Here is a 12,944-nt window from a genome sequence, read left to right as displayed (position 1 = left end):
TAAGAAAATTATCATACTTAAAAATATGGGGCTCCTGAATATATCTGTCTTGAATTTCCTTATCAAACAGTAACCTTAAGTTTTATGTGGTACCTACCTCCATCATAAGAAGGAAAGGCAAATTTATTTGCAAATTCTCACATCCGTTCCTGAAAACCATCAGTAAGGATTTTATATACAATATATAAAATGAGGTCTGGGGGCGCCTGGGTGGCGCAGTCGGTTAAGCGTCCGACTTCAGCCAGGTCACGATCTCGCGGTCCGTGAGTTCGAGCCCCGCGTCGGGCTGTGTGCTGATGGCTCGGAGCCTGGAGCCTGTTTCCGATTCTGTATCTCCCTCTCTCTCTGCCCCTCCCCCGTTCATGCTCTGTCTCTCTCTGTCCCAAAAAAAAAAAAAAAAAAAAAAATGAGGTCTGGATCCCGATACTTTTTTTTCCAACCTGCCTTTTATCCAGACCCCTGAATGTTTTGTTCAGGTACCAAAAAACAAACAATGTATGCTGTTCAGTTCAACCCTGTGTATTATTTCCTCACTGAAAAGCTGAGACCAAGTCACAGTCTGCACATCATCCTCTCCAGAGCCCCAGAGATTCCCACAGGGGCTTTAGTGGGCAGCCAAGGGGGTCTGAGGCCCCATAACAAAATAATTCACACGTGGTAAAAACTGTACATCACCTTACAGCTTGGCTTCTTCAAAAGAAAATATGAAAAAATGTCCAAAACTGCGGATGAGATTGACGAGACCACAGAACTCAACAGCTGAGCCCCACGGCGGTCTCACTGCAACGTGAGCTGTGGCAGCACAGCCAGGGTTTGCTGTTTGTGTGAATGGATTTGTTTTAAATCCCAGTGCTTTATGTGTAAGCGGTAAAACTCGCCTGATACTTTACGAAAACTGCAGGTCAGTTTGGGAAGAAGAAATTGGGTTGTTTTTTTTTTGGGGGGGGGCTAGGAGTAGAAAGGGTAAAAGACGGATTTTATATGGGGGGGGTGGGGGCAGGGAGTGACCTTTACACTGGCTGGTCCAGAGTTTACATAATGTGCATTGTGTCAGAAACATGAAATGCTTCCAAACATGAGAAGTCTTAAAGAAAAATAGAACCTTTCTCAGATTTGGTGGGGGGAACCCCAACCATTTAAAGTGATTGTTTTTAAACAGTGACCACAAGAGTGGAAGTACTTGGCCTAGCTATATAATTAGCTTGGATACTGAGGTTGATGGGGGGAAAAAGACAACACAGGTCTTCAACTTATGCTGGTCATCCAGAGCTGTCACAGAGGTTATTTTAAGTGACCTTTTTGTTAATGAAGGTATAATTTGCTGCTGTTGGCCTTCTCAGAGTCCCTTTTTTGCTATGATCTATTTATCAAAACAATCTTGGATACCTGGTAGGAGCCTAGAGTATGCTTCCTACAGAGGAAACCTCCATTTAAGGGGGTGGGGGCTGGGAGGGTAGTTTAGAAGTCAAATGCAAAATTTAAAATCTGTATCACAACATTGATGGTAAAATCCTATCTACTAGAGGCCCAGCCTGTGCCAAAAGAAGTAGGAAGTTCCCTTTCTCCTTCACCATGCACAGCTGGCTGACTTGACTGCCTGGCAGGGACCTAGTTTCAATTTATGGAAAAGGAGTAATTTCTTTGGCATCCTTCCTCCTTCCGTACTAAACCACTCTTGCACCTACCTCCTGGTGTCCCCATCTTCTAGAAGCCCACTAAGGCGTGCCTTCCTCTCCAGTAATTCAGGGTTAGCCACCTCCCTTTGGCCTTCATCCAAATCTCCAATTCGTTGGAGCAGCTGCTCTACACCAGGTGTGAGGAAGAAAAATCATCTCACTTACCTACTTGCATGAATAATCCCTTTAACTCCAGGGAGCTATTTTCCTTTATTGCTAAACAAGTAAGAAAAATAAGCCACGGTGAATTTCTAATTGTTGGAATTTCAGGCAGTGCAAACAAAGTACAAAACAAAATTCGGGAATTTGCAAATTACGAGGAGACCTTGGAAGCCCCCAAATTAGCAGGTGCACCCTCTGTGCTTGTGTGTTGCCGGAGGACTTAAACTTTCAGAAGAATGACTCCCACCTGGGCAAGTATGCTCATTAGGTAGCTCCTTAGGTCCCAACTCCTGGAACACTTATTTGGTCAAAAGAGGATGAAACCCAGTGGTCCATATTTTAACAAACATCCCAGTCACTAACGTAAACGGACTGCCTTGGAATGCCACCTGTTTCTCCTGCACCTTCTTTTGTTTGAGCCCACACACTCTCCAGGAGGGACTGGGAGAAAGGCAGAGGCAGAGGCAAAGGCAAGTGGGAACTATTTAATGTCAGAAACTGCATACCTAAAGCTTTGGACAAATCACTTGGCCTCTTTAAACTACAGTGTCCTCATTATAAAATGAGAAGACTGGGTTGGAGTTCAGCAGCAATGCTTTTAGTTTTGAAAGTTGAAGATCTGGATTTCTTACAATTACAGACAATCCTCAAAAAACCTGACTCTGAAAACAAGTACGTGCCTGTGTGCATCAGGCCCAACTGCTCTTCTGGCCTGGCTCCTGCGAGCTATCTAGAGCTATCTGTGTTGTCTGGTAACTTATTTTGTATTTGACAAAGCAAAACAAACCAGGTGGAAAAATCAGCCATAAAATGGCAGGGGCTTATAGCTTTGGCTATCTCTAGATGTGCTAAAGCCCAATTCTTATAACAGCTGTGTGGATTCAAATACTTTGAGTCCAAAATTTTTTTAAAGAGTGGAGGAAAAACCTAAGTTGATAAAGAATATTTAAGAAACCATGTAACTACTGTGTACATATACAGACTAGTTCTTCAGGGTGCTATACAAAGAATTCTAGCAGGTCATTCCTTTTATTTCACTCTGCCTCGCCTTTCTTACAGAAGCACTAAACTGAGGTCACATGCCCACGGCGAGCTTGAGCGCTTTGGCCAAGCCGGGGCTTAGGTAGTGTACCTCGTCAGGACTGTCTCCATGAAGCAGCTGGCTTACTACAACCTAAAAACTTAGCCACTGGTCTCTGTGCCATTTATTCCACTGGGGCAGGGTTTCTTTGCCTTGGCCCTGCTGACAAGGGGCTGGGTGACTCCTTGCAGGGGGCTGTCCTGTGCACAGTAGGGTGTTGAGCAGCATCCCTGGCAGTTACCAGGTGCCAGGAGCATCCTCTCTCCCAAGTTGTGACAATATACAAGTATCTCCAGACACTGTATCACACTTCCTGGGAGGCAAAAGTCACCCCAACGGAGAAGCACTGCGCCAGGAGCAAGTGGCCTAAATGGGCAACAGATTTGAGGCAGGGGCTCTAGTGAGGAGTATTTCTCCAACACTTTTAAGCAAAGGCGAGTATTTAGCCAAGAAATCAAAGAACAAAACCCCACTGCTTGAAAACAAGTTATGTATTCCTAGTCAGCCTTACTTTTGCTTTAAAAGTAAGTATAATATGGGGCTTAAAAAACACCATCTTAAAGTTTCCATTTCATAAATGGTATATATAGACAAGATCTGTAGAATGTGATTAAAAAGAGTTGCTTCATGCATGGCTGCCACACAAGCCATATAAAAGAGTAAAATAGTTTGTAAAGAAGCTGCATTGAGACTTGAAATTGTGCATCATTCATTTTAGTAGCAAAAGAACTGGAGATTTTTTTTTCTAGCTGGCAGTGTTCTTTATAAAATAGAAATTATTAACTGTGAAAAAGAACTAAACCCAATTTATCCTAATCACCTAAGTGATTATACAAAAAACTATCATAAAAAGTATAATTTTATAATGTATTTATCTCTCCTGATATACAGCTGTAAGTTATTAAAAATCTCCCACGCTGATGGTGCGGAGCCTGCTTAGGATTCTCTCTCCACCCTTCCCCGACTCGCTCTAACAAAAAACTTAAAAATATATATATATATCAAGACATTAAACGGAAAATAGGATCCCTCAAACTGAGCACCGTGGCCTAACTTTACTTTTTCAATTTGCACACAAAAAATACCTGCATACATGACTTTTCAGGACTATGCCCTTCATGTGTATTGACAAATACCCATTTTAAACAATTTGAAAGACTAAACATCTAGAGGTAGAAGATAAACATGAGGGTAAAGTCTGAAATAAAAAGTGTTAACTACTTCTTTGAACCTTAAAGGATGAAACCATTTTTTTATATTTACATATGGCTACATTTTCATCTGTACCTGGTTTATTTTGACAGATAAAATGTATATATTGCACGACTATGTTAGAATTGTACATTTTCTAAAGAGAAAGGATCTTGGATATTTTCCTTCATGTAAAGTATAAATCTTTAAGATGTGATTAAGTATATTTGTTTTTGATTAACTGGTTTTTGCCTTTTTTCTCTCCAAAAATATAAAAATGAATGTATCATGTTCATCAAGTTGCACAACTCATTTGATTCCTGAGAAATCATTGGAAAAGTAATCAACATTAACGAGAAAAGCTCTTAACTAAGAATGAGACTCTAAAGTGTTTTTTAATTATAAACCACTCTTCATACCACATTACTAAATTATAATTAAAGTTGTTTTGAAAATAAAGTTACTGACTTTGGACTTCTGATTTTATGGCTCGTATATTTCAGTGTATTTATTGTATGCACTCACCCTGCTTCAGAACACGTTCAAGACTCCATGTAAGAATGAGGATGTATCTAATTTCTTACATTACTAGCAGTGACCACAGGCTGTTTTGTAAGAACCTTCAATTGCCTTCATAGTTTAAGGACTAGATGTAAAACCTTGCTTCTAAACGTGTGGTCCACAGATAGGCAGCCCGGCATCATCTGGGGCCCATTACCAAACGTGTATCTCCATGGCATCCAGAAGTGAATTCGAAGGGAAGTTTAACAAGACTCTCCAACGAATCACGTTCCATATTGAAAGTTTGAGAAGCACTGCTCTAAAGCACAACTTCTCTCTCCAAACGTGTACTTGGAAGAGAGAGAAAAAAAAGTTGGCCAAACCATTGCAACTTGCCAAAACATTCAGGGTTTTTTTTTTTTTTTTTTCCTACTCTGGTTTTAGTAGTAAGCAGGAGGGTTTAAATATTTTAAGGATTAAATATGCTAAAGGTATTAGGTGTTGTGAAAGCTACGTATCCAGCTTACCGACTGGCCCTCACTGTACAGACTGGTGCATCAATGCAAAGCTTGGGTGGCACATGTTTCCATTTCCATGGATACACACGTGTCTCCCATTCCCGCATCAGGTGATCGCTCAGACGCCTTCCTCAGCCCTGCCCATCTCAGTCCCGGTGAACCAAGTCGTAAGGGCCGCTGACTGCAGAACCATCACAGTGCGTCTCGTACACATCACACATTAAAATACAACCATGAACAAAAAGAACATTAGCTCTGGCACAGAATAGACCCGTATTCCCAAATTGGAAAATAATTTTATAATTACTCATTTTTTTTTAAAAGTAATTCCTTTTACTTACTCTACATCACCTTTTAAAAACTATAAACAGCATTTTAAAAACTTCCATCCTCATCCTATCGTATAACTTAAACCCTTAATATTTTAAACTCTGATACCAATTAAGCAATGGAAATAATTGTACTCAAAGTCAGACACTACTTTAAGAACCACTCTGACCTAACTTAAAGAAAAAGGCTAACTAAACTGAACTTTTTGGCTCCATGCAAAAAGTTTTTGCATAGAAAAGTAACCGACTAAAAAAACCTCACTCAAGTTGCTCTTACCTTAGCCCTGGCTCTACTGCCCTCTGCTGGGTCAGCAACTAACTACATCATAAATCATTCCTGCCTTAAGATACCATGTTCACAAACTCCATGCCCAATAAGTAACTAAGTAAGATGTTACAGAATGGCCCAGGGGGAGGAAGTGGAGGGGAAACCTACCCACTCATGCATTTAACCAGATACCTTTACACACACATAAGGGCTACAGCTACACCTGTCAGGTGTGTTTAATTGGAGCACAATACTCAACACCAACAGCACTTTTTGGTGCATGGTAGTGGTTAGGGCACACCTGACAGACAAGTCCCTGACCTCAAGAAGTCTGTAGTCTGGTGATGGGAATAAACTAATAGATACAGTACAACTAATGCTACAGTACAGTAGCATTAAGGGCCACAAGAAGATACAAGGCAGAGTAAAGGAAGGGGATTCCGGTTTTAAATAAGGTAGAGAAGGCTCTCTGAGGAGGGAACATTTAACTGGGGACTTGAAATAGTGAGGAAGCAGACTATGGGAATATCTGGGGGAAGAGCATTCTACACAAATAGACAAGGAAGGACCCTATGACAGAATAAGCCTACTACATACCAGCCACAGCAAAGCAGGGGGCTGGAGCAAGGTGAGGGGCAGGCAGGAGCCCAAGCATATAGACCATAGACCACGGTGAGGACTGTGGGGCTCCAGCATGGGATTAGCTTTCCAAAGGCTCTGAGGAGGATGAAATGACCCACATGGGAGAAGGAAGAGTGTCAGGAGGGGTGCTGTCAGCAGGGCCACAACAACGGTCCAAGAGAAATGGAGCGGTGGCTTGGACGAGAGTTGCGGCAGTGGGATTCAGAAGTAGCAGCTAGATTCGAGAGACATCTAAGAATCTGTTTTCAAATTCTCCAACAGGTTCATTCAAGGATTTGAGATCAAGACTCAAACTACTGGCTTCTTGACCACTACTTCTCACAATAAACTGAAATATACTAGAACTCTAACATCATATCCAAAGGACAAAAATATCCACAAAATCACAAAATATTTCACTCACTGACCATCTATTACTTTCAAAGAAAATAAAATGCTTTCATTTTGCTTCTCATTGAAAAAAATATATAAGTAATTTAAATTTCCTACTTCATGGAATGGTATGTCTACCACAGGCATCTTTCCTCACATTTAAATTTACTCTACCATTTTTTCCCTAAAGTCTTTTCTCTATCTGTGGCTCCTGCATAAGCCTTCATCCTAACACTCATTTTTTTTTCTCCCTTTTGTCCCACTGGTGTAACACAAGAGACTGTGTTTCAGTAAACTAGCTTAACTTCTAGAAAAGAAAAATCAAAATGTGATTAAAGACAGTTTACCAAGTTTAATTTTAGTTCTCTAAAAAAAAAAATGTGTGAATTAATCACTGGCTGTCCAAAAGCACTCTTTGTTTCTTTTCCAAGATGATGATGATTCTTCATACATTTCCTGAAAAACAGAACCATAACAGGTATTCAAAACAGAGTGGCTTAACAAATTCAACTGCATCAGAAAAATTCAGGCAAATGAATCTAGTTAAATCTGCTACTCTTCCAACAATCCAATAAATATTTGTTTGAGGCACTGAAAGGAGAAAACTGAATAAATCTGTTCCCTCCACTTAAAGACCCCAATCCAGTGGGAGAAACACTGACATGAAGACTTAACAAGGCAAGGTACAACCACAGAATGGAATAAACAATTCCATTTGGGACCATGTCAGGAGACAGCCTGAGCAAGGTTACACAGGGAAGATGCAAGGTCTTTAATAATTTTAAACACTTTTTTCTTTCCAAACACATCTACTTCAGCATTTCTATATATGCTTTTCCACAGGCTGATGGAATATTTCCACTAGGTGTGAAATTAAGTGACCACCCACAGAAGTTCTTAAGCAGGTTTGGGCTCTACCCTAGAGACAATTGACAATTGCTTTGTAAGTGTGTGCCCCACCTACCTGCCTACCCGGCTATTTCACCAATGATCTCAAAGCACAGGTGGGACTAGAACCCGACACAAACTGAGATGATACTCGGAAGGGAGGGGAATAAGAATGTATCAATCTTTCTTCTCAATCTCCAGTCAAATCCTATTTCTGAGGGACAGAAATCCAAATTTGACCTTCCTCTGAACACTGTATATACCCTCTCAACCTCTACAGACAGAAAAGTAAACAGAAAGCTCAGCTAGACCTTGAAGTATAAAGATGAGAGGATGCCCCAATCCTGCCCACCCTCCTCTTATTCCAGGGACCTACTCTCTCATCTACTTTCTATGGGCAGGCTGTCCATTCTTTCTCCTTGGTAAGGAGAGCTACTGGGGTGCCTGATGACTCAGGTGGTTGAGTGTTCGACTTCTGATTTGGGCTCAGATCATGATCCCAGGGTCATGGGATCAAGTCCCACATTGGGTTCCGCACTAAGCATGGATCCTGCTTAAGATTCTCTCTTAAGCCACCTGGGTGGCTCAGCAGGTTAAGCATCTGATTCTTGATTTCAGCTCAGATCATGCTCTCATGGATTGTTGGGTTCTGCGCTGACAGCACAGAGCCTGCTTAGGATATTCTCTTTCTCTTTCTCTTTCTCTTTCTCTCTCTCTCTCTCTCTCTCCTTCTCTGTCCCTCCCCTATGCATGTGTTCTTTCTCTCTCTCAAGATAAATAACATTTAAAAAATAAAAAAAGGTTCTCTTCTTCTGTCCCTCTCCCCTGCTTGTACTATCTGAAAAAATTAAATTAAAATTAATTAAAAAAAAAAAAGCTACCTCTGCCACCCAGATTCACAACTCAATGGAGAATGCTCTCCCTGACTCACTCTATTCAGGAGACTGCCTCATGTAGTCTATCAAAATGGTGGCAGCTTTGTTCAAAGCAAAGCCACCATACAGCTGAGCTTCACAGAGACTGTTTTCTGTCACAAATCCTATCTTCAAATCCCAAAGTATCCCCTTATAAGAACAGGTGTCAGTTTTTATTCATTTCAAAATTTTTTTTAATCTTTATTTTTGAGAGAGAGACAGAGCATGAGCAGGGAAGGGGCAGAGAGAGAGGGAGACACAGAATCAGAAGCAGGCTCCAGGCTCTGAGCTGTCAGTACAGAGCCCGATGCAGGGCTCGAACTCACGAACTGTGAGAACATGACCTGAGCCGAAGCTGGTCGCTTAACCAATTGAGTCACCCAGGCACCCCAGTTTCAGTTTTTGTTCAGAAAACATGGTCACTGGGTTTCATAGGTCCTGTGTAAGAGTCCAATTTGTTCATCTCTACCACAAACGGAGCCAGCAGGCTCCTAGGAAAGACACGCTCTGCCCTCTGATCTGAGATGTTAATTCCCTCCTTGGCTTTGCTACCCAGCCAAAATGCTGTGGGCAATTCTAGAGTCTTAAAGGCAATTACAAGTTTGAGAGTTCAGAACAACCCCACTGTTACTGTTACTGTTACTACACCATGGAAGAACTTAAGGAGTTGGGTCTTTTCATCCCTTCAGAATGTCCTCTTTAACCAGAGATTCACTCTTACTGATTGGTTTGATGTGTTGACAGAAAACAAACTAGAATTTCCTATTTATGTCTGAAAATCCACTCACTATGCATTTTCTCCAAAGAGGCAATACCCCACTCTTTTTTCCTAAGAAATTCTAGAATGTTGCTTGCTCTTTTGCCTCGAGAAATCTTGTTTACCTATTGCTGAACAGCTGTGCATTATTATCACTCTCCACAGGACTAACTCAAGGGAATTCTAATCCAAAGTGAATGAATTCATATATGAACCAATGGAAAAGTCCAGACAAGGAATTCCAATTGTTACCAACTATTGAGGCCTAATCTGTGCCATGCATTTCTTTGGGGCATGTACTTTTCATGCTTAACAAACTTTGGAAAGGAGATATTACATAAATACTATTTCAGATAAAGAAAACACAATTCTATAGAGTCAGGGAAGACCCTAGAATACAAGTTCTACATGTAATCTCATTCCTTATCTTTTAAACAATTTGTGAGAAAAACCATGTCCAAATGGCAAAATTAGATATTTCCTTACCTTTTTCCATATGGGCACCTTGGCTTTTAAAGTATCAATGGCATAGCTCACAGCTTCAAGGGATGAAGTCCTATGGGCCGAGGACACAGCAATGATAATGCTTGCTTCAGACACTGGAACTAAGCTTTAACAAAATGAAGAAGAAAAATTGCCATCTCTTCTGAATCCACATGTTAAAGGATATTAAACACATGAAAAAAAAATTCCAGCAAAGCATTCTTACAACTAAATATCCAGTTCTACTTTAAACTTCAGGTTAATTAAAAAACAGTAATTTATCCCGTTTGCATTCAGCAGAGGGGATGTTGAGGTTGTGCCTAATTTGTTAGTATATTAAATAGAAACAAATATTAAAGAATAGAATTGATGAAATTTAGTTTTTAATAACAAAATAACAACTAATGTAATATAACAGAAATGGAGTCTCAATTGCTGGGCTCTTTTTAAAGTCTAGAACTCCACTCTTCTTAGTGGTATAAACAGGCAACTAATTTAATGACCTTCAAAGGCACTACATTAAAAAAAATCTATTAACAGACTTATCATACAAATAGAGTCCAGACTATAAAACAATTCTTAAAAGGCCTCAAGGACTTTAGCACACATTAGCACAGGCCTTGTGTCTGCACAAGGCTTTTTCGAGTTTGGCACATTTGGACTTTGTTTTAGCATCAGGCACTCTCCAGATGTTACAATGAAACAAACAGCCCTTGAGGTGCTATCCACTGTCTGCCTGTCTGCCAGAATAATACACAAACCTTCCTCTCATGCTAATATAGGATTCCTACAGAAGATTCCAGAATTAAAATAGCACAATGATGGAAAACAAATGCAATTAACTATTTAATTGCTAAAGGAAATCATACCCAAGTCTATGAAACACTGCTATGTGTTTGACTGGCCATTTCTGCCTAATGTCACTACAAATTTTTCTGATTTCATTTTCCGCCATTGGTAGATATGCTTCATATTCTAAGCTAATGACTTTTTTCCCTTCAAAGTTATTTCTTGTAGTCCCTAAAAAAAAAAGAAAGAAAAAGAAAAATATTAAGGTTTCCTTACAATAGAAATAACACATTAATAGAAAAAAGGATTATTTCAGCAGCACACCAATTTGCCTACGAATTGCTTTCAAATTTTCTAAAAACAAACATTTGGTTAGAAAACCAAAAAATAATTATCATAAAGATGAGGAAATACAATGTCGCTAATGAGGCAAACGTATCAAAAATACTCATAGGACAAACCAGGATGGGAAACATTATGCTCCCAGGACTATCATTAAGTTAGTATCACCACCATTTTTTCCCCTCAATATTTGGAACATACAGAATTCTCCCTGAAAATAATGACTCTTATTCTACTCTTTTAATGCCTTTAACACAGGTTGGTTTGAATCTGAATAAAAATTAAAAAGTGTCTACCCACCATGGGTTACTGCTCTTAGTATCTTAAAATCCTCTATTAACACTGAACATGGAAAACACTTGCTGATTTCTATTGTCTTATGCAGTCAACCCACACTGTGAAAATCACAACTTACCTACAAACAGGGATACTGCACCACAGAGTGGAGAAACCACCAACTGTGAGACTTCATCTATGGAGAGTTTCTCAGCAGTGAATTTTATTATATCTTTAGATTTCTCTTCAATTTCATTCATATCTTTCCTGGAAGATATTAACAAACCTTAACATTGGTACTACAGGCAAAACACCCAACTCAACTGTGTTTCAATTTATATTTTTTGTACATTAGATGTGATAGAAGTCATGGTTTGAACTGAATGATAAAAACAAGTGTAAAATTTTAGCAAAACTCAACATATTTATAAATATCCCCAATGAATCAAGCAGGATATATAAAAGGAACTGTAATCTACCTCATATGCCACTTTATTCCAAATTCTGGAATTGCTACTCTTATCTCCTATCGTAGTATAGGTCAGACATCGACACCTTCAGCCACACACACATATCACCTCTGATCACTACATCACCATGCACTACACCTAGGACTGGTTTTTTCTTTATCCAAAAGGGAGAGAGGGAGAACAGAAGCAATGGTGACTCCACAGGAACTCAGTTCATTTCATAACCGGGCATAATCCTAGTTAAGTAACGGAGGAAATAAGGAAATGAACTGCGTGCCTATCACCAGATGTCCTACAAAGTCCTCTGCCATGCATTTCTCATTTCATTTATCAAGCATCTATTACATTCTCACTAAGTGACTAACCCCACACACAAGGACCAGGGAACAAAAAACCTGCCTCCTGCGCTCAGGGCACCTATATGGGAATGGGAGAAACAAAGCAATAAACAAAAAATATAAATAGGGGTAACTTATAAAAATAAACAGGGTTCTGAGACAGAGCATGGGTGCTGGGGAAGGGGCTATTTAAGAGGGTCAAAGAAAGCCTTTCTGAAGACATACTATAGAGAGGTGAGACCTGAAAGAAAGCAGCCTGTAAAGAAACAGAAGAACAGACACCCAGGCAGAGACAGGGAATGGCAAATACAAAGCCTCCAGAACCTGCAGGGAGGCTGGAGCTCAGGATGTGAGGGAGAGAACAGATGGGCTGAGGGTGGGCACGTGGGCCGGGTCTTGCCGGATGAGGAGTCTGGATATAATCATAAATCCTGCGGGATTTCATTCACAATGAAAGGCAAGAGAGAGAAGGCTCAGGGGAGTTAAGCACTCCTTCAATGTGGTTCCAACCAAGGAATCCCACTAAATCCAATGTCTTTTTCCCTATACTTCCAGCTACTGGAAAGAAAGAAAAGCACAAATATTCACATTCCACTGGGTTCCAGGATGTTTCAACCTCCTGTACATGGCACCTGAGCTTCTTACAATAACTTACATGTAACATGAACATGGTCTGTGAACGTCAAACCATACCAAATTCCTACCACTTTGATTCTGTAAGGATGTGGATTCTAAAACCACATGTTAGGGAGGGGATCCAACATGGTGTAGTAGTAGGGGGACCCAAAGTTCCCTTGTCTCTCAAACACAGCAGTGTTAAGGCCAAAGGACTTCGAATTCCAAGAGTCAGGGCTGCAGAGTGACAAAGATGTCTCCAGGGACCCACGGGGACAACCTGGCAGGCCACAGATGCGTGACTGCAAACTGGAAGAGATAAAACAGGCCGT

General features: G+C 40.4%; 2 protein-coding genes and 1 long non-coding RNA gene across 3 annotated transcripts in view; 2 read left to right on the top strand and 1 right to left on the bottom strand.

Moving 5' to 3' along the window:
• Positions 1-1,973, top strand: part of LOC125918098 (integrin alpha-2) — a gene marked incomplete at its 5' end in the record, with an annotated part of 30,098 nt that extends 28,125 nt beyond the window's left edge. Inside the window, one exon of the mRNA XM_049624144.1 lies at positions 683-1,973. Coding sequence (XP_049480101.1) covers positions 683-763 — 81 coding nt within the window. The remainder of the gene's footprint in view (positions 1-682) is intronic.
• Positions 110-494, top strand: LOC125918101 (uncharacterized). The gene is made up of 2 exons (XR_007456375.1): positions 110-194; positions 412-494. It is a non-coding gene; the product is annotated as an uncharacterized LOC125918101 (long non-coding RNA).
• A 2,021-nt stretch (positions 1,974-3,994) lies between the features above and the next one.
• Positions 3,995-11,479, bottom strand: LOC125918099 (molybdopterin synthase catalytic subunit). Its single transcript, XM_049624145.1, has 4 exons — positions 11,329-11,479; positions 10,652-10,802; positions 9,786-9,909; positions 3,995-7,196 (listed from the first exon to the last, which is right to left on the bottom strand). The coding sequence occupies exons 1-4, from the start codon at positions 11,447-11,449 to the stop codon at positions 7,128-7,130; spliced, it is 465 nt and encodes a 154-aa protein (XP_049480102.1). The 5' UTR covers positions 11,450-11,479; the 3' UTR covers positions 3,995-7,127.
• Positions 11,480-12,944: the final 1,465 nt, after the last annotated feature.

The sequence above is a fragment of the Panthera uncia genome, unplaced genomic scaffold (genome assembly GCF_023721935.1).
Source record: "Panthera uncia isolate 11264 unplaced genomic scaffold, Puncia_PCG_1.0 HiC_scaffold_438, whole genome shotgun sequence".
NCBI lineage: Eukaryota > Metazoa > Chordata > Mammalia > Carnivora > Felidae > Panthera > Panthera uncia.
Note: the sequence above shows the minus strand (reverse complement) of the source record. Positions and strands in the feature narration are given on the sequence as shown.